This window comes from Aspergillus ibericus (genome assembly GCF_003184845.1).
Source record: "Aspergillus ibericus CBS 121593 unplaced genomic scaffold BO80scaffold_72, whole genome shotgun sequence".
Taxonomy (NCBI): Eukaryota; Fungi; Ascomycota; class Eurotiomycetes; order Eurotiales; family Aspergillaceae; genus Aspergillus; species Aspergillus ibericus.
In genome coordinates, this window is record NW_020292170.1 from 37,204 (window position 1) to 61,670 (window position 24,467).

General features: G+C 48.0%; 11 protein-coding genes across 11 annotated transcripts; 6 read left to right on the forward strand and 5 right to left on the reverse strand.

Moving 5' to 3' along the window:
* Positions 1-418: 418 nt before the first annotated feature.
* On the reverse strand, positions 419-1,702 carry BO80DRAFT_506068 (uncharacterized protein). The gene is made up of 3 exons (XM_025724531.1): positions 1,253-1,702; positions 936-1,204; positions 419-905 (listed from the first exon to the last, which is right to left on the reverse strand). Exons 1-3 carry the CDS (start codon positions 1,651-1,653, stop codon positions 538-540), a joined length of 1,038 nt encoding a protein of 345 aa, XP_025569861.1. The 5' UTR covers positions 1,654-1,702; the 3' UTR covers positions 419-537.
* Positions 1,703-2,137: 435 nt separating this feature from the next.
* BO80DRAFT_450110 (uncharacterized protein) lies at positions 2,138-2,518 on the forward strand (the record flags this gene model as incomplete). The annotated part of the gene is made up of 2 exons (XM_025721787.1): positions 2,138-2,334; positions 2,458-2,518. 2 exons carry the CDS (start codon positions 2,138-2,140, stop codon positions 2,516-2,518), a joined length of 258 nt encoding a protein of 85 aa, XP_025569862.1.
* Positions 2,519-3,855: 1,337 nt separating this feature from the next.
* On the forward strand, positions 3,856-4,909 carry BO80DRAFT_429775 (kinase-like protein). The gene has a single exon (XM_025720556.1). It carries the CDS (start codon positions 3,963-3,965, stop codon positions 4,875-4,877), a length of 915 nt encoding a protein of 304 aa, XP_025569863.1. The 5' UTR covers positions 3,856-3,962; the 3' UTR covers positions 4,878-4,909.
* Positions 4,910-4,957: 48 nt separating this feature from the next.
* Positions 4,958-5,705, reverse strand: BO80DRAFT_260826 (uncharacterized protein). Its single transcript, XM_025714740.1, has 2 exons — positions 5,090-5,705; positions 4,958-5,032 (listed from the first exon to the last, which is right to left on the reverse strand). The coding sequence occupies exon 1, from the start codon at positions 5,590-5,592 to the stop codon at positions 5,095-5,097; it is 498 nt and encodes a 165-aa protein (XP_025569864.1). The 5' UTR covers positions 5,593-5,705; the 3' UTR covers positions 4,958-5,032; positions 5,090-5,094.
* Positions 5,706-12,880: 7,175 nt separating this feature from the next.
* Positions 12,881-14,547, forward strand: BO80DRAFT_418693 (phosphotransferase family protein; the record flags this gene model as incomplete). Its single annotated transcript, XM_025718277.1, has 4 exons — positions 12,881-12,927; positions 12,980-13,587; positions 13,635-13,843; positions 13,868-14,547. 4 exons carry the CDS (start codon positions 12,881-12,883, stop codon positions 14,543-14,545), a joined length of 1,542 nt encoding a protein of 513 aa, XP_025569865.1.
* Positions 14,548-15,211: 664 nt separating this feature from the next.
* Positions 15,212-16,104, reverse strand: BO80DRAFT_393711 (serine/threonine protein kinase). The gene is made up of 2 exons (XM_025717267.1): positions 15,471-16,104; positions 15,212-15,411 (listed from the first exon to the last, which is right to left on the reverse strand). The coding sequence occupies exons 1-2, from the start codon at positions 16,062-16,064 to the stop codon at positions 15,364-15,366; spliced, it is 642 nt and encodes a 213-aa protein (XP_025569866.1). The 5' UTR covers positions 16,065-16,104; the 3' UTR covers positions 15,212-15,363.
* Positions 16,105-16,543: 439 nt separating this feature from the next.
* BO80DRAFT_429779 (uncharacterized protein) lies at positions 16,544-17,177 on the forward strand. Its single transcript, XM_025720557.1, has one exon. The coding sequence runs from the start codon at positions 16,880-16,882 to the stop codon at positions 17,036-17,038; it is 159 nt and encodes a 52-aa protein (XP_025569867.1). The 5' UTR covers positions 16,544-16,879; the 3' UTR covers positions 17,039-17,177.
* Positions 17,178-17,719: 542 nt separating this feature from the next.
* On the reverse strand, positions 17,720-18,972 carry BO80DRAFT_429780 (zinc-binding alcohol dehydrogenase family protein). Its single transcript, XM_025720558.1, has one exon. The coding sequence runs from the start codon at positions 18,902-18,904 to the stop codon at positions 17,843-17,845; it is 1,062 nt and encodes a 353-aa protein (XP_025569868.1). The 5' UTR covers positions 18,905-18,972; the 3' UTR covers positions 17,720-17,842.
* Positions 18,973-19,193: 221 nt separating this feature from the next.
* BO80DRAFT_368471 (Zn(II)2Cys6 transcription factor domain-containing protein) lies at positions 19,194-20,393 on the forward strand (the record flags this gene model as incomplete). Its single annotated transcript, XM_025716339.1, has 2 exons — positions 19,194-19,568; positions 19,620-20,393. 2 exons carry the CDS (start codon positions 19,194-19,196, stop codon positions 20,391-20,393), a joined length of 1,149 nt encoding a protein of 382 aa, XP_025569869.1.
* Positions 20,394-20,689: 296 nt separating this feature from the next.
* BO80DRAFT_321229 (HET domain-containing protein) lies at positions 20,690-22,798 on the forward strand (the record flags this gene model as incomplete). The annotated part of the gene is made up of 1 exon (XM_025715128.1): positions 20,690-22,798. A coding segment is annotated over one exon (2,109 nt), but the record flags the coding sequence as incomplete, so codon positions are not given.
* A 1,245-nt stretch (positions 22,799-24,043) lies between these two features.
* Positions 24,044-24,365, reverse strand: BO80DRAFT_450116 (uncharacterized protein; the record flags this gene model as incomplete). The annotated part of the gene is made up of 2 exons (XM_025721788.1): positions 24,044-24,090; positions 24,137-24,365. The coding sequence occupies 2 exons, from the start codon at positions 24,363-24,365 to the stop codon at positions 24,044-24,046; spliced, it is 276 nt and encodes a 91-aa protein (XP_025569871.1).
* Between the last annotated feature and the right edge of the window lie 102 nt (positions 24,366-24,467).

A 24,467-nucleotide genomic window follows, 5' to 3' on the forward strand; every position in this document is an offset into this window, starting at 1 on the left:
ACTAGCTAGTCAGCTACAACGCTTATTTATATCTACTTTTATATAGTATCACTTTATTTTATTATATTTAGTTATGTTAGACTACAGTAATAATCTTTCTATATTATAGTATGCGTTATTTTATGTTTACTATAAGTTTAAAGGATTTAACAGCGTTTAAGAATATATTCTTACTTTAAACAGTGAAGCACCTATATAGCTAGCATCTTACTTAGCAGGCTCGATCAGGTATAAGAATATGAATTGAATTGAATTGAATTGAATAAGATAAATACATCTCAATAGTTGGAAAACAATTTCACCATATTGGATATTATCTTGGGTAATCCACTATTGATCGGTGAGCAGTCTCACCATAGATACATACTGAAAGACCCAGTGCGTGAACAGGTCATTTGGAAACATTCACCATTTCATCCCAATAATTACGACACAATCTGCACCGTGGCCCTCGGCCCTTCCTTGGCAGTCTCTTGAGCTCTCGCAGGGGTGGAAATCTCCTTGTAGTATGCCAGCTCGCGCGTCTGACATCAATCTTTATCGTATCATCGAAGCTGCTCGATAAGGCACGGTCTGGCCGAAGGTATTATGTGAGGTCACACGACCAATCAACACATAGTTCTGGTTCAACGGCAGCATCGTCCACACCTCAACCAGAACACTAAGCAGCAGCCGACACGGCCGAAAGATAGCCTCAATCTTCACGTCAACGTCCAGAAGATACGTCAGGCATTGGTACCACTCTGCCACATTGGGCGGAGATGCTTCTCCGCTCAAGATGATGCTCAGCAGGACTTTTTCTCGGCTAGGAATCGGTGGACTTGGACTGCTTATGGTGCGGTTGAGTGGTTGGAGTGTGATGCTTGGTCTGCCCAACTTTGGGATATGGAGAGGGCAGGCTCCCGCTTGGTTTTGGTGGCAGTAGCGGAACATACCGGCAAATATCTGGGCGACTGTGACGGGTTGGCCTTGTATGTCCTTTAGTGTATCTATTAGTACTCTTGTGAAATACCGGTTGGTATTGGAAGTCGGCTCCCATCCACCAGCCGTGAGAGCCTCGGGTCCATCTCTCATGGCGGCTGGACCCGCTGAGCCACAGTCAAACAGGTACAAAACGTCACCATCCAGGTCATTGCAGGGATCGAGCATATCCTTGATATTTATCTGCGGTCTAACCAGCCGCCCGTATCGATCAGCTTGTCCTCTAACAACCTTTAGCAGACAGGCTATGTTAAGCGAGTTGAACACGTACCCAATCCACCAACCCGGACCGGTGATGGAGGCGGAAGCCCCGTAACCAGAGAAGACGTAGATTCTCAGGCTTTTCGAATGCGCCCGCGGGAAACTCCAGTTGATCATTTTGTGATTTAAATGTGGTCGGGGTTGGATCGATGGGATGACAAAGGAAGTTGTACGGTAGTTGTATATCCGCTTGAAGACATCGAGAAGTTCACTCTCGAGCGCTTCGACACCGGTGGTATCGTCCTCGAAGTGGAATGCGAATACTTCCACTTGTTCATAGTTGCTGCGGGAGGGTTGAATGTTGTTGACAGCTTCTTCGACGTCAGAGGTAAAGCTTTTGAGTGTAAGTTGGTCCTCTTGTCTGTGGTGACTCGTGGTGATGCGAGAATGCTCGGGTCTGAGAGTGTTCATTTTGAGTTTGATGAGATTGGTATTTAACAACTAGTGACTGAGATATGCGAATATTCTGGTTGTTATTCTTGACAAACATGAGTCGGGGGTTGGAGGAGAATAGGGAGATTTGTGTGCTAGGCAGAAGGAAAAGTCTGGTCCAGGAACGGATGATTCACAGGTGATGAGAGACTCACATCATTCCTACGCGCATCGATGGAAAACCACGTAAAGTCACATGAATGGATGAATGGATTGTTTCAAGTACTATGCCAAAAGCAGAGATAGAACTTGAAGGCAGTCATTTTCTAGTTGCATTGGCTTTATCGAAAGTACCAATGCCTGCTATGACTTGCGCAAAGGGGCAGCCTTGGCTAGCACACCAATTAGCACCTGTTGAGTGTTCAGCTTTGCTGCATTCTAACCTCACTTCATGTTAGTCCGGGACTGGATGGCCAAGTCGGCAACTTCACCATCGTCGCGGCCTTGTGGGCAGCGCCTCATTATGGCGGGTTTACCTTTGGTCCGAACATCCTCTATGAGCGCAAAGGCAAAAGCCATCAAAATCGGCATCCACTTGGTCATCAACATTCTCAGTGTGGCCTTCAGCAGCTTCTGCTATAATATCCTGATGTCTCCTTACGAGCAGACGTCGACCGGCCCCATTCGGAGCGCAGATGTCTCACGATTGGCGTCCTCGATGTGAATTTTTAAGAAGCTCTGGTGGCCTCATCGAATGCTGTGTGTTTGCTGACGGGGACGTCGCTCATCGTACAATTAATGTAATGTCACCGAGATCAACTGACCAGGCCTGCTGACCTTCAGTTACAAGTCGGTCGTTTATACCTCCATCAATGCGAATACCTATGCCGCCCTGGTTGCATGACACGACTTTGTTCAACACCAGCATTCCCAACTCGGCTTTTGAGCCTAGTCCTGCACCTTCTAATGGCCCGGACGCTGTGTTCAAACCAGTCATGTAGGGGGCAGTGATGATAAGGTCTGAGGAGCATATGTGAATGCTTGAATACTAGGTTATACGTGTAGATATATGTGTAACATAGATATGCTATATTATCTAATAAAGTATCTACTTACTAAATATAAAAAGTAAAAGAAGAGTTTTATATTAGTTAATAATTTTTCTAGAATAATATTTGTCACGGGGCATACTGGGTGCGCATTCCAGGTACTTCCCGCTGCACTATCAGTAAAAGGACTAGGATGTAAAGCTAATAGTTTTACACTACGCACGCTATATAAGAGTATTCAGGAACAGGATCCAGGCAGGATTCAGGCAACCACACGGGTTCAGGTAGGCAGGCAGGCAGGCACCGTGACAGATAATGTCAGCCACAAAAATTACACCACGTGAAAATAAATATAAATTTACATCCCTCCATTTATATTTTCTGTCGACGCCGTTTGACGTGCATTTGTAATTTGTTTCGTAGTTATTCAAGATTATATTATTTTATTACATACACGACTCTAAAACCGTTACTAATAATCTACTTAAGGTATGCGACGCAGGTGATGAAGAAAAATAAGAAATAAAAAAAGTAATAATCTTAAGAATCTTCTATGAAAGGCTCCAATATTAAGTACGATGGAAAAAATATAAACTTAATAAGATATAATATCTATCACATAGCCTCAAAGGTATTTTATACAAGGTGCGAGACTTTCACACCGCATTTCCACATCAACCTGGGCCCCCAAAGCGTTTGAAGCAATGGGTACAAAATTGGCATATGGGACAGGGCTTACAGCTCAGCGTGGTCTAACGCTAAATACGGAACAACTCTTTTCCATCTTAACCATGATGAGGTCTTTATTTTTCATAAAAATTACATATTTTCAGTATACTGAAAATATGCACATTTTAATCCTAAGCTTAGAGTATTCAAAAAAAGGACTCCCTAATAAAATACCCTAATAAATACCCTAAACACCCTAAAATCCCTAAATACCCTAAAAAGTTCTGATATATAGCTTATTATAGGCTCATCGTGGTCTAAAACTAAGATTCTTGACCATGATGAGCTTTTGCCAAGAACAGGTTCGGCGTGGTCTGAAATAGGCGGTAAGGTAACTGGCAGAATGTTAGACCACGCTCACCTTTTTTCAGACCACGATGAGCTGCGACCCGAAATAGTCCCCACTTCACCGCCTAGCCCTGGGAAAATAAATACAAGTATCTGGCCCAGAAAAAGAATGCTTTTATTTTCTTCTCCCATCAGCCTCAATACTCTGTTGTAGTCTCGTATGCTTTTCTTAAAATTTCACGTCCGCCTATGATGGAATTTCCCTTAGTATTTCGTTGCTTCATGCCGGATTTTACTTGGCCAAACCATGTCTCACATGCAGTGACTGGCCAAATACCTGAAACACCTCGCGCAACGCACCCTCAGGTACGACGATTATGGGGCATTTTCCACAAATTTCTGAGGCTATTCTCTCAATACTATTGCAGCTGGTTTGGGGTTACGTACGATAATCAGATTGCTCAGCTTCCATTCGGTCTGATCCTGAAGTGGTCTGATGGCACCCGGTTGGAAGAAGTCTTGACTATGGAGGTTGCCAGAAGAGCAGGCCTCCCAGTTCCGAGGGTGATCTGCTACGGGGAGCATCCAGATAGTCCGCATGCTCCAGTGTCGATTCTGATGACTCGTATTCCTGGCGATGAACTTGGCAGAGTTTATGAAACGCTCAGCGACACTGAACGAGATTCAATCCAATTGCAATTAAAAGGTTATTTGGAAGCGATGCGAAGATGGAAAAGTCCATGGGGGGGAAACAGAGTTTGCTCTTTGTTAGGCACGGCTATCAGGAGTGTCCGCATACCTAATCATCTCGCTGGCCCTTTCGAATCGGAACAAGAGTTCAACGAATACCTACTGAGACCTGCTTGGCCTGGCGCATTTCCTTCGGAAACGGAATACAACAATGCACTTCATCGTGCCAAAAAAATGGAATCAGTGCCTCATCGTATTGTTTTCACGCACGGCGACCTCAAACACCATAACATTCTCGTACGAAATGGACAAATTACAGGTTTTTTGGATTGGGAGTCAGCAGGCTGGTGCCCTGAGTATTGGGACTTCACGACAGCGCTCAGGTTCACTCGGGAAGATTTCTGGTGGTACAACTTCGTGGTCGGTCTTGGGGGTGGTCAATATATGGCAGAACTGGATTGTGAACGCGCGTTGACTTCTTTAACAAGCTCTTCGTATTACTGGTGATATGGAATTAGAAAAAGACTCAGGCCTCTCAGGAAGTTATTGACGTATGACAACTGCCTGTAATTCAGATAAATCAAAGACTACTAACTACTCGACAAGAGCCCTCCTCGGTCTTCATCCCCCCTGGCGAAAATTATGTACAGACTTTTGAGGCCCTGTGTCAAGGATGAGTGATATGTTAATATAAATGGAGTTGAGATGGTATTCCTCACACTATTTATAGTTCGCACAATGCAGAGGCTGCCACGGGCCTTGGTTGATCATTATCTGCGGCGCCCATTGCGTGTACATTTCCCCAGGCCTTAACTTCAGCCTCCAGGGTCGCTAAATTGCCGCATTTCAGGATAATCTGGCCGCTGATGGGCTTCTGGAGAAGGGCCAGAACCCAAAACACCCAAACACGGCACGTAACTCCTGGAGTGTTTAACTGGTTGTCGTATGTCCTTATGGCCTGGTCCAAATGGCCCTCCCAACCAGCTGGAACATCGGCGATCCTAAAAAGACCCACGAGAAGAAAGGATTTGAAGACTCCTGCAGTAGGCCCATGATCGGGCATCCAACCGCTTCCCTGCTGTTTGACATGGTATTTCGTGCCGCCGGTCCGAGGATGCCTGTGAAAATAGAGGCCCCAGTGGAAATCGTTCTGAACTGGAGGATGGTTTCTTATGAATAGTATAATATAGAGTCCGTTAACCTTGAGATTGGATAGAGACATAGCTAGATCCGAATTTCGATAAATCAAGGTAATGTGGAATGTGTCTCTGCGGTTCTTGAAGACTTGGGTGGGAGGCAATTCGCACTTTATAGGTTGGGGCTTCCCAGTTTAGCATCACCGACACTCACTGGTGGGTAATAATCATATCCAGCGTTCCGGGCTGCTTCCAAATTGCTCCGCAGGTCAGTGCATAGTTTGGGTGAGATAATTGGATAGTAAGCACCGCTTTACCTGACGCGCGAAGGAACTTTACAGCCCGTACTGCAGGAAATGCTAGGCGGCAGTATTCCAGTCTCGCAGGGTCCCTGCAACCGTTTTTCTTTACCTAAAATGGTTAGTAAACTTTGGTTTAAGCCATTTCCAGAAGGAAGAGTAGGCCCCGAATTTGCCAATGGGATGGCAATGTCGTTTCGGCGGCAGATATGTCGGGGATAACCAGCATAGTTGGAAGCAGAGGGATGTTTATGCCAAGAAGCCACCAGTCACTGGGAGGGTGTGACCAAATTATTTTGACACAGGGTTTTTCACACCTCCTGTGAGAACACATCAGCGCAATATCCTGACGAGTCAAGCCGGGTAGGACGCGAGAACTAGACCAACTACATAGCCTTTAGGTCCTGAGAGGTTTGGAAAGTGATTTGTGAGGCCCACTAGTGGTTCAGCTCCACCTATCCCTTTCAGCCTCGACACACCCGTGCGACTTTTTACGCCCAGACGTGTTCCAACCTCATGGCCCTTCATCACTAGCATACATGGAATGCAACGTGACGCAATGCAACAAAATGAAATGGTGTGGTGTGGTGTAATGTGGTAGGGTCTAGTGTGACGTGGTATGATGCGGCAATACCAAGAATACAATGCTCTCATTGGATTGCATGAAGATTTGAAATAGTAAACAAAGAGGAGGCTGCTGACGTGAACTACCCCGCATCTTCCACTCCTATTTACCACATAACACCGCATTGCGCCCCATCAGACTGTATTATATCATATCATACCTTTTTATACCCTCTCTTGTGACGGCGGCTCTGTTTAAGAACATGTGACCATGTTTGTTTCATTTATTTTATTGTTGTTTTCTTTAAGTGAGCGCTTATAACATTTCTTGTTGTCAAGGTGCAGGCAGGCAGGGGTGGTAGAATAGTGGGTTCTGGCGGGCGAGCAGGGTTCGAATGATGATAACGACTAGGATTCTAACTGGATGCGGGGCTAGCTACTAGTCAAGCTATATACAGGTTGATAGACAAGACGTAGCTCGAGGCTACGAATGGGTGAAAAGGGCTAGGCCCTGTCTGTGACGGCAGCCTCATTCAAGATCATGTGACCACGTTTATTTCATTTATTTTATTGTTGTTTTCTTTAAGCGAGCGCCTATAATATTTCTTATTTTCTTTTTTTCCTCCTTACACTTAAAGTTCTAGAGTAGTTAGCACCAATACGACCTCATTTTGTTGCGTTGAACGGCCGTCTCAGGAAGAACAGCGAACCTGGTACGAGTCTCACGATGATACCACTTGTTACCGAGGTTCTCTACCAACCTGAATCCTTCTGAATGAGGAGATAGGGAAATCTCCACTTATCTCGACGCTGGAATGTTCCCAGCAGCATTATGCCTAATTTTCCCCATCGACTTATCGGCGATTTCAGACACTCTCGCCATTAACCGCGCCCCAGCAATGGAATTATCCAAAAGAAAACCCTACACAGGATGGCATATTCCTTTACATGCAACACAACTGACTGTCAGGAGGCCTATATAGAGAGAGATCTTCTGCCCTCCTACCGTCCTCTCCATCATCCAGCGTCATACAGATCGATCAAGATCACATTCTTTTGCACGCCCTACTTCATCAGTTCCTTTGCAAGACCCTCAGTATCTGGCACCTCATGCCTTGTGCTGGGTGCATACAATGTCATTGGCGTGAGTCCAACGCAAGCCAAGACCGGCTGTTCAAGCCGAGTCATAGCCGCGGTTTAAATATCCATGTCTTGTTTCATCGGCGGCTTGTGCCCCAAAACCACTCTCTAGGGAGCCTCTCGATTGCAATGTCTACCCTGGTCTGGTCTTATGTTTCCGATGTGAAGGCCCATGTATCATGGGATAGACTGATGTATCCTTCGGCATAGTGGATTTGGAGGAAGAGTTTGAGATCCGGGAGTTCAACTGCCCTTTCACCAACAGCGCACCAAGGCTTCATGTCACCGTCTGCTGTGAAAGTGGTTCATGACAAAGTTCGAGGGCTACGATCGTCCTTCTGTTCCTTCGTACCGGGGCTTCATCTTCTGTCCCAACAGGAGACATTCACTAAAAAGTATCAACCTCATTTCCAGATGCCATCACCAAAGGAACTCTAGAATGAGTAGAAGCGCCATACATGTGGGTACTTCCTTTGGTATCAAGCAACTTGCGATGGGTGCGCTTTTTATATATAACCACCTCCTTTCAACCGCGGGGAATTCTTCTACACTCCCTGCTTGTCTCGTGCATTTTCGCAATCCGGGTACGGATTCACAATGACTCTCACAGAGACCGCAGACCAGGATCTGTTTGAATTGGTGGCATCACAAATCAAGCTAGTCACCCTGAATCTTCACTTGAATTACTCACTATCATCACCACATGGTGGGATTATAAGGTCTTGCGTTGAGTTGATCGGATGATGAAATCGGCTATCGTTTTCATCGTCTTCGACAGCGGCCTTTCTGATCTAACCTGGTCTGGGTCACCTCATCTGAGTTTAAACAAATTATCAACGTCCCACATGTTGTGCCTGTCTCATGCGGATATTTAGACAGGCTCCATGCTTTTGAGATGAACTGTTGTCAAGACACCCTTCGCGGACACCACGGCTACGCCTACTCCAGGGAGTTGCATCAGCTTGATGATTCATTCTATGTTAGAATGAGCCACTTCTGAAAGTATATACAGCCTGTATATTCCTCGCGTCATCGGTGCTGTGGATGCTTCGATGGACCATATGACTACTTTGAAGGATTGTCGGTGCCACTGTCGTATAGCACATATTTTTATGCCATCATATCTGCTGCAGAAGCAGTGTGTTCAAGCGAAATGACAAACAAAACATGCATCGATGTTGTGGAGTGGGCTTTTAAGATGTGATATCGCACACATCTTGCTTGTTGCCCGTTTTCATTCCTATCAGATGTTTTCAAGCAATCTTAAATATGGAGATCACTGGCTGGATACATTCTCTTCTGGCTTAGTGGGCGTGCAGATGATCTCAGGGTGAACACAATGTGAATGAAGCCACGACGAAGCTCTCCGCTTGACATTCTGGTCTTCTCGGAGTCAGCAGTTCGTTGTTTCTACACAAGCTTCTATACACACGTCCAATCTGGAAGACTTGTCTTGCCGTGCTCGTTCTTTCTCATCGCCACGCATGTCCTGTCCCACGATTTCTACACGGATTCCACCTCCAGGCAGATTCTCAATGTGGATTTAGTACTCATTTCAACGTCCTCGAAGGTGGCTACAATTTACCTCAAGCGCCTAATGCAACGTGGTGAGCAAGTGATGTCTGTTCTCCTTGCCATAAATGATGGCAGCACACGATATGATCCATTAGAATGGTTTCTCCTGATAACTCAAACAACAGCCGATGAACCCTAACCTGCAGACGAGTGGCATTCCCAGACATATGCGAAACAGGACCTCCATATTTCTCTACCATCCCAGAACATATCGTCATGTCCAAAGTGTCCAGCAATGCTATGGACTTCCTTCCGATTCTCACCGGCGGTGGTGGTTTTCCACCCGTCACGACTGGCACGAACTATTACCATAGACGAACCCCGACGTCCACCTTCTGCTACAAGCACTTAGGAGACCCACCTCAGTTTTTCACAGGAAGCAATATGTGAACAGAACTTGCCCCGCACAAGAAAATAGTTTTACCAACAGTCGTGGATTACGAGTGTATTGGTGGGCCATGCTATAGTAGGAATGAACCCCTTATCACATACTTGCTGCATGCAAAAACCAACATCAAAGGTCCCTCTCAAGGTCCATCTACCTCGTGAACAGCATCCACATCTTCTATCCGATCTATCAAGTCTTTAAGTTCCCGACTGCCAATTGGATATCTCTCCTCAGGAACGACACGAAGGCGACCATATCAGATACTCAAAACATCGGAGCAAGGAAGAGCAACGCTACCACGATATATGCAAACATTCGACACAAAACAGCCAAAAGCTCATTATAATGTTGGAGGGCGACGGGATGAGCTGATATCACTTTGGTGGGTTCGCGAATCACTTGATCATCAGTACACATCATAACTCCATCCCACTGTTCCGGATTGATCCACCGGGGCATGTTCATGGCTTTCGCATTTACAATCAGGCTGTAGAGCATCGCTATTTTGCCTCACCATGGTCACCAAGTCATGCCGATGCTGTATTGTTCTTATTACTCTGGTCTTACACGCAGCTCGATGAACGTCACGTCTCGAACCATCTCCGCGACTATCGCTGGATACAGGTTCAGCCGTTCGGATAAAGGGCTCATAGCGATTCTACATGTCCTCCCCTGCACCGTCCCAAGTCCACTGAGTCCTATATTCCAGAAGATGCCACAAGTACTCCCTCAAAGCGTGGCCTTCATCTTGTAACTACAAGCAAGGTATGCAGACGGTGCTAGGTGAGCATCTTCATTCACTGAAGCTCATGTCTGGTCTTGTCCAACCCGATTCATGAACCATGTTGGGCGGATCCTCGATATGCTGTTATTGTTCATGCTTGGATGATAGTACTTGCCTTGGATTCATCCAACATATTGTCGTGCTGGGTCCACGCGCCAGGATGCTGTACCCGGATTGGCACTACAACCTCCCATGTCAGACTACGTTGCCTCTGTGAACGCAGAGAGCATTTGATCAGCGGTTTCGACATGTAAATAGAGGAAGGAGTATTGGAGCTGCATCGTATGGTAGGGCCGATACGATGTGCTTGATGGTAATTCGATGCCAGTCCGTTACACTCCTTGCATTTTGGATAATGTGTCTGGTTCGACTGTGTGCTTAGGCGTCTGGTCGAATTTGTTGCCACTGTGGGTGGAAGGGCGTTGCGGGAAGCTAAGATATGACCGAGTGGATGATGCCTATGTTTGAATTTGGGAATCATGGGTTAACTAGGTAAGTTACATGATATCTTTATTTGAGGGTGCTTGCACTGACAAGATATCTAGTCGTTCATGGGAACAGTATATAAATCGGGCCAGATGTGTTTAATACCCAACCCCTATCGACATATAACTCGGAACATCTTCCCTTCACCAGCATTATTCAACCCGATATATCGACAAACCCTGCAAAGAAGACCAATCGCTCGGACTTCCAATCCATGACAGGGTGCAAAAAGAAGACTTTGAACATCAAACCTCTCGCAATCCTCTTCGGTATTCGTCAAGCATGCTAATATCTCCACTACCGTCGATGCTGAACTGCTCTCAAAACCTCATACAGCATCATAGCATCACGCTATCAAAACAACCATGGATTCTACATTACGCTCGCCTTCGCCGACAACGCACGCTCCTGGGAGACTGACCTACCCACCTATCTCGCAGCGCACTTCCCGCCAACTCAGCTATATAACATGTTCCGCTGCAATGATCTGCCCATCCAGCTTGGAAAGGCCACTTTGGCGCCGCTGGCTATGACAAACTTATCCTTGACTATGGATGGGGGTCTCAGGTCCACACACCGGCAATGAACTCTATTCCGTTGCCTGATGTGACGCACAATGAGGGAGATGCACATCCCCACGTTATTCGGTACCCTTGTATTGGGCCGTCTCTTCGTCACCACACTTATTCTTCAAGTATGGCTTATAGATATTTACTCCCAGCACACACTCTCATTACTCGTGTTCGCTGTCCGGGGAGGAAATGTGAATTTAGAGCACATCATCGCCTGAGTTCATTGACACTCATATGGTCATTATCAGCGCAATCAAATGCGATTCCTGGTATCTACAAATCAGTTTGGAGAGCTGGCTTCTACGCGAACCTGCCTGCAACAGAGAGGAGGAAATGACGATATGCGCCTTCCGCTCGGAGATTTAGGTCACTCATGGCTCTCTACCCGAGGTGCTTGAGCAGGATACAACCAGACTATAGGGTCGTGATGAACCACATATCATGTGGTGTGTACTGAATCCATCTCAGGACGCTCGCTCATCCTGGTGTCTGATCCTATAGAACATATAGCCATTATTGCAACCACAATGGGCTGGAGTGGTCCATCACGTTGACACACGCGGCCAAAGACACCTCCTCCATCGATCTAACCGCAGGAGCCACCGTCCCCTTCTTTCTTTCATGTCCAGCAGCAGTCCGGGATTATATCGGTCTAAATCTCCGGCCTTTGTCAATACTTCCTTCTGATACCCACGCATCTTCCTGACCCTTCAGTTCACCACTTAAGATATCCACCCAAGGTCCGGAATGGTGCCAGTCGTCCGCCTTAATGCTCGCTCCCCTCTTTCCAGGGACCATACCATAAGTAACCTTCTGGCAGTGCCCTTCAGACCTCCAGTACAAGTGGGTGGATTACAACGATTTCGATGACTTGGCCGCGAGGCGGATGTGCGCTATATTCGAGATTCGCACATCTCTCCTCACATTCATCGCTGTTGGTGTGGCAGGGCCTGGAAATGGGAGAGACAGCCTGAACATGCACGGCACCATCCAGTTAATCTGTGATCACATATAGATATACTTGTTAATGAATTGTTATCGACTTCAATAATATAATTGTAACTATAATAGTCAGCAGTTAGCACAGTGAATCTTGATTAACCTGACTTGACCGACTCTATCATGTTAAACATCCCTGCTTTCTCTAAACCGGAGCTATGAAAATACTACTTTTCACGGTATATCAATAGTATACCAGCCCTAGATAATATCTCTTCCTATATTAAGAGGCAGGATACTTGTAAATGACAATACTACACAAAGTATTGGGTTAATCACCATTGACAAGGGCCGCAGATTCAGTGCCATTATGTAGTACGCTGATATAAATCCTCTAATAGCTCACAACTCCCTCTCACAACGTGAGGGGGTGTCTATTGAATGATGACTAAGCGCATTTCACTTCCTCAACCACCAACATTCCACTTTCATTAACGGACTGTCTTCGGCATGGTCAACTCGAAAGTGGCACCATGGACATGGCGTCCATCTTCGGTCACTCGATCTCTGTCTGTCTGGATTCATGCTGTGTCCTCCTCGACATTCAACTCCAGGAAGGTTTCAACGATGAATGACAATCGTCGACTCTTCGAATACACCTCTGGTCGATGGATGTGAGTTGCTCAACGATGCCCTCTTCCCAACTCTGATAGCTTATCCGGGTAGATACAACGAGAACCTCCGTCTTGCTGAGCGCCACAGAGAGTTCAATGTCGATGCATTGAAAAGCACCGCTGCTCAGTCGCTGGAAAGATGCGATACAGATATCAAGAGTCTGTCGAAGCTGGCGGAAGGAGGCTTCAATCGTGTCCTCCAGATCACCATGCTTGATAATACTCAGGTCCTTGTCCGATTGCCATATCCCTCAACTGAACCCAAGAAAATGGCAGTCGCTAGTGAGGTGGCAACCTTGGCCCTCCTTCGGGCTCATGGTCTTCCTGTGCCCCGTGTGTATGCATACTCCACAGATGCTAAAAATGCTGTTGGCTCCGAGTATATCATCATGGAGAAGTTACCAGGAAGACCACTTGGTGATCGGTGGTTCGCGTTATCTGATCGAGAACGTCTGAAGGTGCTTCTGCAGCTTGTACAGCTAGAAGCAAAGCTTCATGCTATTGAGCTGCCTGCGAGCGGAAGCATATACTATGCCAGCGACCTGCCATCGGACTCACCACGCATTGTCATCCCCGACTCAGATTTCTGCATCAGTCCTGATGCGGCTCTTAAATGGTGGTTTGCAGAGCGTGCGTCGCTCCGTATTGATCGCGGTCCTTGTAAGTCTTTCTTATGCCAGCTTGTCGCCCCTCTGACCATATACTAGGGGAGGACCCGATCGATGTTCTCCGAAATCCTGCGCTGAAAGAACTGGCCTGGCTGCGTGCATATGGCCGGCCGCGCTTCCCATTTGAGCGCGCATATCGTGAATCCATGGATTACCGATTGTCCGATCCCAGCGAGCATATTGCTTCGCTGGAATCCTACCTCAAGATTGCTCCTGCACTGCTCCCGTCAAATGAATTGTCACGGCCTGTTCTTCGCCACCCTGATCTTCAGCCGAACAACATTTTTGTCTCGGACGATCTCGACATTGTCGGTTTAATTGACTGGCAACACGCATCGGTGCTGCCACTCTTTCTCGCCAGCGGGATCCCGAAATTCTTTCAGAACTACGACGACCCGGAATCGCTTCACTTTCGCCCACCGCCGCGTCCAGATCTAGAAGGCATGGACGAGGAAGAAAAGGCCGACATTCTTCATGATTTTCAACGTCGCCATACCCACTTTTTCTACTTGGCCTTCACGCAGCGTTTCAATGAACCTCACTTTCGGGCCATGGAACATGCTACGAACATGCTTACACGCCGCATTTTTAACCATGCCAGCGAGCCCTGGGAGGGGAATAATATCCCGCTTCAGGCTGACCTTGTTCTACTTACTAAATCCTGGCACGAATATTCCACCGACCCGTGTCCGGTCTCATTCTCTACGACCAGGGCTGATTCCATCATGCACTTACAAGGCCTGCAGGAAGAGGTTGATCTCCAACTCAAACAGATTCGCAACGTTATTGGCATCGGTGTGGACGGTTGGACCCCTGCAGAAGATTATGAAGCTGCCTGTGCCCGTGCTCGTCAGATGAAAGTCGATGGCCTTGCATCACTTGACACAGACCATGAGCGCGAGATGACGAATCGACACTGGCCGTTTGATGATCACAACGAGGACGAGTAGCGCGACTGTCTTCGGTTGCTGGACTACAATCAGGTAGAGGCAGTTGATGTGAGATTTCGGCTGTCATGTATCCAAGAAATCTATATACACCATACGTGAGTGCATCAGTATTGAATATAGACCCTGGACTAACAGGAGATTTTGATAGCACTGTCCTCCCTTTGTAGTGCCATCAGGCGGGTTGACACTGGATGGGAACCTGCGCTCCCCGTCGAGCCGGCACTAACAATGTATACTCATCATGGCTCGCCAATACTGAACGGCGCTAACATTCGACAGTAGAATGCGGTAGAACGGTAATCTTCAGGGGCTTAAGACAAGGGCGCGACGTTTGCTAATTGAACCTGCCCTTGAACTGTCTGGTGGTCGGGTATGGAGTAACAATTAGTAGTCAGACAAGACCTGACTGCTGCATGGAATCCTCTGTGAATCCTGCCAAGGCTGGAACTAGACTAATGTTGTTCTAGAGAAATTATTGAATAATATAAAATTTTTCTCTCGTCTTCTATATCTAGTAAGTAGATATACTTTTCAATAATATACTGTACTGATATTGCATACATCTATATTTATATATATAATCTAAAATTTAAATAGGTTAGACGAGGCTTGCAGCGCAGACGGTGTAGCTAAGGCAGCATCCAATTGGCTTCGAGAACGGCTCTTGGGAATATAGATGTTGATTCATGGTTATATAAGGAGTAAAATAAACCCAAACGGCCCTTGCTTGAAACTCCGCCCCGACTGATATCTGTTACAAGAAAGCAAGCGTAAACGCCACCAAACATTGTCAAAATATATAAACACCTATGGAACCCTTAATAGAATTTCGTATTCGGTGGGAGTCCCTCCGCCTGGTCATCTCTCTGGATTCGTTAGTTAGCACACTAAATGATTCCAATATAGACAGCAACGGAACCCATACCAGAGCTTCCGCGAATCCTTTCACAAGCGCAATTTCGTGGTCGCAGCGGGCCAGCTGTTCAGGTCCAAAGTCGGTGAATGTCGTTGCAACATCAAAGTCAATCCAGACCAGCCTGTCGGGGTTTCCACGGACAAGGAGAAGGTTTTTGGGGTAGATGTCTTGATGGTGAACACCCGCCCTGTGTATCTCCTGCATGCCCTCAATTGCCTGGGGATAGAGCGCGTCCGAGTAGTTCACGCAGTTCAAACTCTCTGCATTTGGGAAATATTCTAGCAATATTGCTCTCGGCCTTAGCTTGTCTCGGGCGAAAGATTGTAAAGCAGGCTGGAATGCTGCGGGATCCATTCGATTGATGTAGCCGTAGAATTTTGGCACGAAACCGCGTGCACAGACACCAGAAGTAAGAAGCTTCTTGTAAGCATTTAACTCGCAGCGAAATCTGTTCAAATCACGACCATTTTCGGTATATCCAGGGTCGCCGTTGTCGTGGAAAAGCTTCAATGCATACTTTTGTCCATCCAGATCTACCTCGAATATGGTAGACGAATCAGAGCACGTAATCTGCCTGATAATATTAATATTGGAGGGGTCCATGTTCTTCCAAGGGAGCGCTTCGTAGGTGCATTGTTGTCCTGTGGATGTCATATTTCTATCAAGGGGAACAAAAAGTGGACAGGTCTTGGTTAGCTAATAATAGCGGGATTACGTAAGTTAAATGATTGTAATATAATTTGCTCGTTATGGATCGCGAGAGGCCCAACCGCTGGATCTTGCGAATCAGATCCACTACATTGCCGCCGGTGGGAATCTCAAAGTGGGACTGTTTCAGTGGCTGCATGTAAGCGCCCGCTGTGACTCTGAGTGAGAACACAGGTGCTTCAGGTCCTATCAATCATGGTCCTGATCCAACGTTCCAATGAGCGCTTACTATTGTGCAGCCACACCAATCAACCTACGTGCTAACCCCTCACCATTGCTTCCCCATCAGATAGAAGTGTAACATTGGAGATTTGTTTCTTATATATCTAGTTATTTTTCCTCCACGCCTTCTATTTTGTGTCTCTATTCCCATGCCTCCTGCCTATTTCGACGATCAGCTACCAATAGGTACCCACCACGTGGAGCCATTGCTTCTAAGTCCTATTCACCAGGTGTGATACAGCACCACTACAATATGAGCAACCAGTCTCTTCTGCAGTATCTCTCTGTTGCCCTCCCGGCTATTCCTATTCAAGGTGCTGCCCCATCGCGGAATACAACGAACCCCCGCTATGGTGCGGGAGACATCATCCAGGTCGTCGATTGGCCAGAGTTCAATTATGCAACAATTATTCAACGATACGGCGGCATTTTGAACTCAAAGCAGATCGTGTCCGATCCGTTCAGGTCCCCTCCTGCCGCTATCAGAGATGAACCCCATTTCCACCTTCGATTTGCCGATCACATTTGACAGCGGAGGCTCTGCAGCGTACGTCGACCAGTTTCGACCAGACACTGCATTCGTCGTCGTGGGGGGGACCTACGCCGAAAGCACGAACCGAGCCCCAGGAGACATAAAAATCTCATAGAAATGGCGTTTTAATTACCGGCATTCGCAGAACGCCTTCTTTCAAGAATAGTACAAGCAGGTCTTAACGCAGGTGAATTTCTATATAAACCAACACAAAGCGCGTTATAGATTTATGCTTACTAATACCGAGTTTATTGGGGTCAAACGTCTCGATATAAATGGTTGTTTAACTATCTCTTCGACGATCCCCTGGACAGCTGGAGGCCATGATCAACTTACTATACTAATGGGAATATAGTATCTAAGGATGCTTGCAGCCGAAGGAACCAACTGGACCCTGTAACCCAGCTGCCTGTTTCTCATCTATTGGACCATGGTCAATATCAATTTGGAGGTTTCACCTAACATCCCTTAGTGATCTTGGTGTTGTTCGCGAAACAAACGGTTATATATCCTAATTTTAATGCCATGTTCATGTCAGCTCTACGCACCCAATGAATACGTCACATTTTGGGGAAGCTGCAGCTGACAGAACAAAATGATCAGCGACGACATGAGTCTACGCCACAGCACCGCCTGTCACACTTGGGTTATAAAATTCCCCTCGAGGTGCCAGAGAGCTGTCCAGCAGTGCTCCGTTTCCTACCTTATACTCGAGATAACTCTAAGAGTTATGTAAACAGTGAGACCCTCACAAGAATAACATCTTTCATTTTTGGGACAAACTACGTCAAAGAACCCTCTATTCCTGGTCTGAAAGAAGAAATGATAAAGATGACTAGATTGTATGCTCTGTCCAGTAAATGGATGTGGCATCTATCTAAACACCCACGCCAATAAGCTGCATCGGCATTCCATAATGTCACTCCATTTCAATCACCAACTTCGTACAACTCACCCCCCGTTGTAGGACATCCAACCCAGCATTAATCGCCCCCAACCCCTTTCCCACAATTTTCGGCTCTGGGCTTGGACTGATAGCCCCACCAACCAAGTTCTCCCTCAACATCCTCATCCAATATTCAAACTGAGCCAACCTCTCCCCTTCATCCATCGACGGCATCAAAAAGATGACTTCCACTCCATCCACCTCTTCAGTATCCGGCGGAACCACTGGAGCGGACCCAATCGTTGCGTTCCGATCATCTCCCACAAAAGCTTTCAGGACAGCTTGACACGGCGCCAGCTGCCCCGTAGCAAGGAAACAGTGCCGGATTACCAGGCCATCATACTTAGCCGCCGAAATAATCGCATCCACAACCTGTGGCTCTTTGTAATCGAAGACGTGATCCGCGCCTAAAGAGCCTACGTACTCATGATTCGCCGCACCAGCCGTGGCATACACAGCAGCGATCGAAGAGCCGGGATCATCACGCAACAGCCGGGCAGTTTGCACGCCCATCGTTCCCACACTCGAAGAAGCACCCCAAATTAGTAGCGCTTCTCTCTTTCGCGGAGAAGAAATGGTGGCCCCTCCCACCCGTTGAATCCCCATCATATCCCACGCGCTCAGAGGCACCTGGCCAGCGACAGGCAGAGTTGCCGCTTGGTGCCAAGATACCCCCTCTGGAAGACACAACGCATGCTGCCAGGGGATGAGACACCGCTCCTGAAAGGCCCCGTAGTCCGGGTCACAGGATTTCCAGACGGCGGCGGCGTAGGCAGCAATACGGGTGCTTGGTTGGAAAGCGACGGGGACGTTGTTGCCGGCCTCAAGGACTAGCCCCGCGAAATCGAAGCCAATGACTGTGGGATAGGTCGGTATGAAGAGACCTTTGTCCCGCATGATGCCGTCCGCCGGGTTGAGGGCGATGGATTTGACGACGATGAGGAGCTCATCCGGACCGGGTTTCGGCGTGGCGCGGGTTTGGAGCTCAAAGGGGGTGCCTTTGGCCGAAGAGACGGCGGCGAGGTGGGTGGTCATTATTGATTGTTTGTGAAGTGAAGGCTTCAAGGTGTAGATTCAAATCCGTGTTGCAAATTGGATTGGGAGAAATGTCCCTCCTTATAACATTATTTTTGGGGCAGTGACGTTGGTATACTATTGTAGATTGCAGGCCACTCACAGCCAATCAGAGCCGTCCGTAGCCGAGATCGGGCTAGCGCGAAGATATTATCCGAAAGGGGTTAGCGTTGTATGCCTGGGGCGACGATGGTTTGCACGTGTCCTCCATTCCAATTCATCAACCAAATCCCTCATTTAAACTACCAGTATGCCTTCGACTGGCCCAAGAGATGGGCGGGAGGGTAAGGTTCGGCGGAGGTCGAGATTTGGCTGCCGCAATTGCAAGCTTCGCAAACTCAAGTGCGATGAAAGCAAACCCCAGTGCAAGAGATGTCGTTCCTTTGGATTATTATGCCCCTTTATGTCCAACATTCCCGACCTTCAGCCTGTTGCTGCTGACCGGCAGTTGGTAGTTCAGTCTCCTCCCAGCAATGCTGTTTGGACATCGGACGAATCGACATGCTATCACTTGGATGCCAGGTGCCAAGAGTTTATCAGCCGGTATCTGGGACGGAGTCTGATTCCTCCAGACAATCCTAACATGATACAAGTGAATCGCAAGCTGCTAGAACTGGCTTTCACCGTGAGCTTTCTTAATTTCCGCCATGGCTGCATCAGTTAACACAGTTTGTAGTATCCTTTTCTAATGCACGCCTCTCTAGCGGTGGCGCTTACATATGACCGCCATCTGAAAAGGTCCGGCTGTCGTCGCACTCTAGAAGAGTGCTATCACTGGTCTCAAGCCACCGTACTCTTGAACAATCGACTAAGTGGACCAATCCAGACAGAAGACAAGGATCCCATCTGGGGCACTGCGGCTGCGCTGGTCATCTTAACCTTCTCGTCCGATGCATACACAGCCGAACAAGCGTGGCCTTTGACATCATCTGACTCCGACCTGGACTGGTTGCGTCTGAGCAAGAGTAAAATGTTATTGTGGCACATTGTGAACCCCCTGCGACCGGACAGTCTGTTTCACGTCCTGGCAGCGACCTTTGCTGAGATGCAGTCCCCTTTGCCACAAAGAGGCATAGATGGTATGCCTCAGGCTTTGGCTGCCATGTGTAATTTGAACGACACATCTACAGCAGAAACGAATCCGTATTTCCGTGCTGCGCACGCGGTATCCCAGATCCTGAACCGCCCAAAAATCACCATCGGTCAGTCTCAAATCTTCATGGATAGTATCCATGGCCCTTTTGAAGATCTGCTTCGGGAAAAGGACCCGGCAGCGCTATTGTTGCTGTATTTATGGTATTGCAGAGCCAGTCGCAGTATATGGTTTATTGAACTTAGGGCTCGAGTGGAATGTCCTTCGATCTGCTCATATCTGCGACGATACCACTCAGAGAATGGTGCTGTCCAGGCATTTCTTCCGAAAGGAGATCTCGCTCAAGTTCCCTCTTAGAACTCTCGTCTGAAGCACCCAGTCTTGATTATTTGATCCTTTGATAAGTCCTATCAGAGATATATCTCTGTAATATCTGAATATCAGACATGTGATGTCGGCTCGTTGGGACATCTGCAGCTAGTGCTTAGCCTGATCACGAGATGTGGGGTCATCTTCACCGGTCAGCTCGGCGAATTCCAGACAACATAAAGTCCCTCTGATCCACGGGTGACTACAAGTAGGCCATGCGGCTGATCTCGCTGCCTTTCAGGTCCAAAACACCAGACCAGTCAGGGAGCCTGGATACACTGCGAAATGCTAACGACCGCGATCCAGCTCTGTGTGACAGGTGTCGCGCCATTGACTTTGCTGCCATTCTTCAGCTCAGTGATGAGGTTCGTGACGCGCGACTCGATGGAATATCGATTCTATCTCTAGGGAGTTTACCTACTCCCGGAGAGCTCCCATGCCCCATGTGCAATCTATTCAACCAGGTGAAATTTGATCTCGGGGTCGCTGCTCAAACAGCCTGGGATACCAGAGAATACCATCTTCGAGCGTTCAGCAGCCTCCTGAAAGAAGTGGGGATTACGGGAGAGACAGCGACAGGCGTCAAGGGACGCAAGCTCATCGACGAGATCCGGTGGGGCGATGCGTATATGGAAGATGAAAACAGCGTTCTCCTCGCGGTATTTCCCGGCCAGGGTGATGATGTACTCAATACTAGCGAGGCCAGAATGTACGACACCTGCAGCCACTTGGAGCAGAGTGTCATCATGCCAGTTGCGGTTCGTGGTGCCCGGACGCATGGCGATCTGGTGCTTCCGAATCAGATCAACTACGACCGACTGCGAGAGTGGATCAGAGAGTGCCAAAGTCATCACGGACCCAAATGCACCGATCACGCAACTCGTCCGCCCTTTGCCTTGAAAGTCATCGACTGCCAAACGAGGAAAATACTCCCCCTCAAGCCAGACTGGGACTATTACGCTCTGAGCTACGTCTGGGGGCCACCACGGCCAGAGGACATCATAGATGGCACTCAAGGGCGTCAAAAGACTCTACCAGCTCGGGTGCATCCCAGCATCGAAGATGCCATCACCGTTGTCAAGAACCTCGGAGGACGATATCTCTGGATTGACAAATACTGCATCAACCAGGATGATGCTCAAGAAAAGCACGATCAGATCTCGCGCATGGATCTAATCTATTCTGGCGCTTATGCCACCATCATCGCAGCCGGTTCCGACATTACTCAGTCCGGATTACCCGGTGTAGGCACCGTTCCACGCCTGCATCAACCGCAGGCTGTCTCGGGCAAAACCCGGCTGGTTTCCACGCTCCCATCCATCCGACAAGCTCTAACCCGCAGTCCATGGATCACTCGGGGCTGGACATTCCAAGAAGTCATCCTCTCTCGACGATGTCTCTTCTTCACCGACTACCAGGTCTACTTTATGTGCTCCGAGGCCACCCACTGCGAGTCAACCATCATATCCCAGCCCCTCAAACATACCAGTTATAACGTCCTCGACCCTGATCGCTTCACCCACCTCGGCGCCGGCGATGCAAAATACTACTCGTGGATGCCTCCCCGGCCGTGGGAATTCCGAACGCACCTCACACACTATTCCAGTCGGAACCTGTCCTACGAATCCGACGCCATCAACGCCTTTCGCGGGATTCTCGCCCGCTCCACCCACACCACCTACTGGGGGATTCCTTTTCTCTTCCAGGACTCTTCCTACCCTTTCGTCCAAGATATTAACCTCCGCTTCGCATGCGCTCTCGCCTGGGAACCCATGTACACACAGAATCCTATCGCCCGGGAATCCCACCTCCACCGACGCCCCGACTTTCCCAGCTGGTCCTGGGCCGGCTGGGCGGGCACAGTGTCATACAGCTACTTTCTATTCCGAGTCCGATTCACCTGCGATGAGAATGACCTCCTCCCACAACCACTACACGATCACGCCCCGTTACGCATCTGGATCCCCGAGACCAAACACAAACACAAACCCAAACACAACCCCATCCCACTCGAAGAGCTCTTCCACATCCACTCCGACAAAAAAGTCCTCCCTGAACTTTCCCCTCATCTCCTCATCGACTGTCTCGTCCTTCGGGTCCGAGTCGCCTTCGCCAGTCGATTCCCCGGCGACCCGCCTGCATTCTCTATCGCCGTGGAGGACGGATACTCTCGCGCCCCAATTTTATTTTGCTGGCCGATGCCGAGAGAGGGAGAGGAGGGACATGAAGAATTGCTGAAAGAGGAGTGGAATGGACTGATATTATTTGAAACGCGACATAATATTACTCGGTGTGCGCCGTGGGATCATATTGGGGTTTTTGTGTTGTTGGTTCGGTCGGTGGAGGGGACGAATGAGCGGGTGGGATCGGTGTGGTTGACCCGGAAGGAGTTGGAGGGGTTGCAGATGGAGAGGAGGAGGATGCTTGTTTCGTGATGTGGGTGGTACTAGTAGTTGGATTGGCTCAAGCATCACCCAGAATCCAATCAATCTGGATCTATACTTCTGATATAGAGTAAGTACCGGATGGTAAGCCCGTACAAAGGTCACAAAGGGAAGGAAGCAACACCTAGGGCATCAATGCTCTGCAAGCTTCCAACGGAAGGTGCGCGGTTTGAGGGAGTGAAATTGATTTCAACAGACCGGATAACCCAGTGGCCAACTGGCAATGCCCCCTCACACCCTCCAGACAGGGAAAGATCCATAACAATACTGTTTTCTCGCTTCCTACTCAATCTTCCGCTCTACTACACATAACCTCCACATCAAACCAGTCCAAGACGAACAATCTCCCCGGAACCACCCCTAAACCCATTGGCCCCATCCGCCACCACCCCATACATAGGATCCTCCCCACACAGAACCGAATCTCCCCCCCCCTCCTCAACATCTCTATACCACCAAACCAAAAACCTATTTCAAAGCCAGACTCAACAATCACCTCTACAAATGGAACCATTACACCATGCTTCAGGGACAGTGTCTCGATGATATATTGGTAGACATACGACCCATCCCCTCTCTTTTTTAAGATGACGCAGATGAAGTGATGTGATTGCTGTGCTGCGGATATAAGACCACGGAAATATATATCTGCGTTATGTTGTTGATGTGGTTAGTTGTTGCTGGGTTGTGGAAAGTCGAAGATGAGGTGGGGTTGAGGTATTGGAATATTGTGTCCAGAGTTACTAGTAGGGATGGTCTATCGTATCTTCTCCATCTAATTCATTATCTATTTCAGGGGAGATAAATTGGGTGCATGGGTTAGATGATGTGGAGACTGTGGAGATTGATTTGGGAGGATATATGATGACTGCCACTAAGTGGATGGAAGAGAAGATGCAGGAAGGAGGGTTGGCAATGCGAAGAGTGATAGCATGATTGTCCTCGAGGTTGGCAGGTCATCATCTGGCTGGGTCAATACGCTCACGTTCATATAAGCAGTGAGTTTCTGACTATAACTCTATAAAAACCACGCAAATTCTTCAGAGATTTCGGTGGCCTCTATATTGAATGCAATAAATTAGATACAACGATGATATCAGCAACAAATATCTCGCAAGTATAGATAGAGTAGTCAGATACTCCACGAGTACCAGATAGCTAAATGCTAAACTGAAAGTGTACATCCAGTGCATATCAACAACTGCTCCCATCCACCGCCTGACCATACAAATACTCCAACCCTATTGCAAATCAGTAACCAACTCCTCAACCACAGAGGCAACATACACTCCTGCACCTTCTGGCAAATAATCCCCCGCGCAGGCTTCCAAAACACATTCAACCTTTCACCCGGCTGAGGTTTCATAAAATCAACCTCCACCACTCGAAGGGTATCCTGGACAACGAAATGAGTGATATCGGTGACTGGTATAGTTTTATGCTGGTCTTCGGATGTTAGGGTGATTGTTGGGACCGGGACGGTGATGGCTTTGCTGTTCGGGAGGGTGGGATCCATTGTGGCTTCGATGTGATGGATTCCGGTGGTGGTAAAGTTGATGGATATTTGATCCGACTGATGAATTATGGTAATGGGTGAATTCCTAGCCTTCCAGACTAT

Coding starts and splice junctions, on each gene's coding strand:
- BO80DRAFT_260826 (XM_025714740.1), bottom strand. CDS start 5,592: ATGTCTCTATCCAATCTCAAGGTTAACGGACTCTATATTATACTATTC.
- BO80DRAFT_506068 (XM_025724531.1), bottom strand. CDS start 1,653: ATGAACACTCTCAGACCCGAGCATTCTCGCATCACCACGAGTCACCAC. Junction 1,205..1,252: donor GGTCCGGGTTGGTGGATTGG/GTACGTGTTCAA, acceptor AAAGGTTGTTAG/AGGACAAGCTGATCGATACG. Junction 906..935: donor AGTCGCCCAGATATTTGCCG/GTATGTTCCGCT, acceptor ACCAAAACCAAG/CGGGAGCCTGCCCTCTCCAT.
- BO80DRAFT_429779 (XM_025720557.1), top strand. CDS start 16,880: ATGAACCCCATTTCCACCTTCGATTTGCCGATCACATTTGACAGCGGA.
- BO80DRAFT_393711 (XM_025717267.1), bottom strand. CDS start 16,064: ATGGACCCCTCCAATATTAATATTATCAGGCAGATTACGTGCTCTGAT. Junction 15,412..15,470: donor AAGGATTCGCGGAAGCTCTG/GTATGGGTTCCG, acceptor TAACGAATCCAG/AGAGATGACCAGGCGGAGGG.
- BO80DRAFT_429780 (XM_025720558.1), bottom strand. CDS start 18,904: ATGACCACCCACCTCGCCGCCGTCTCTTCGGCCAAAGGCACCCCCTTT.
- BO80DRAFT_429775 (XM_025720556.1), top strand. CDS start 3,963: ATGCCGGATTTTACTTGGCCAAACCATGTCTCACATGCAGTGACTGGC.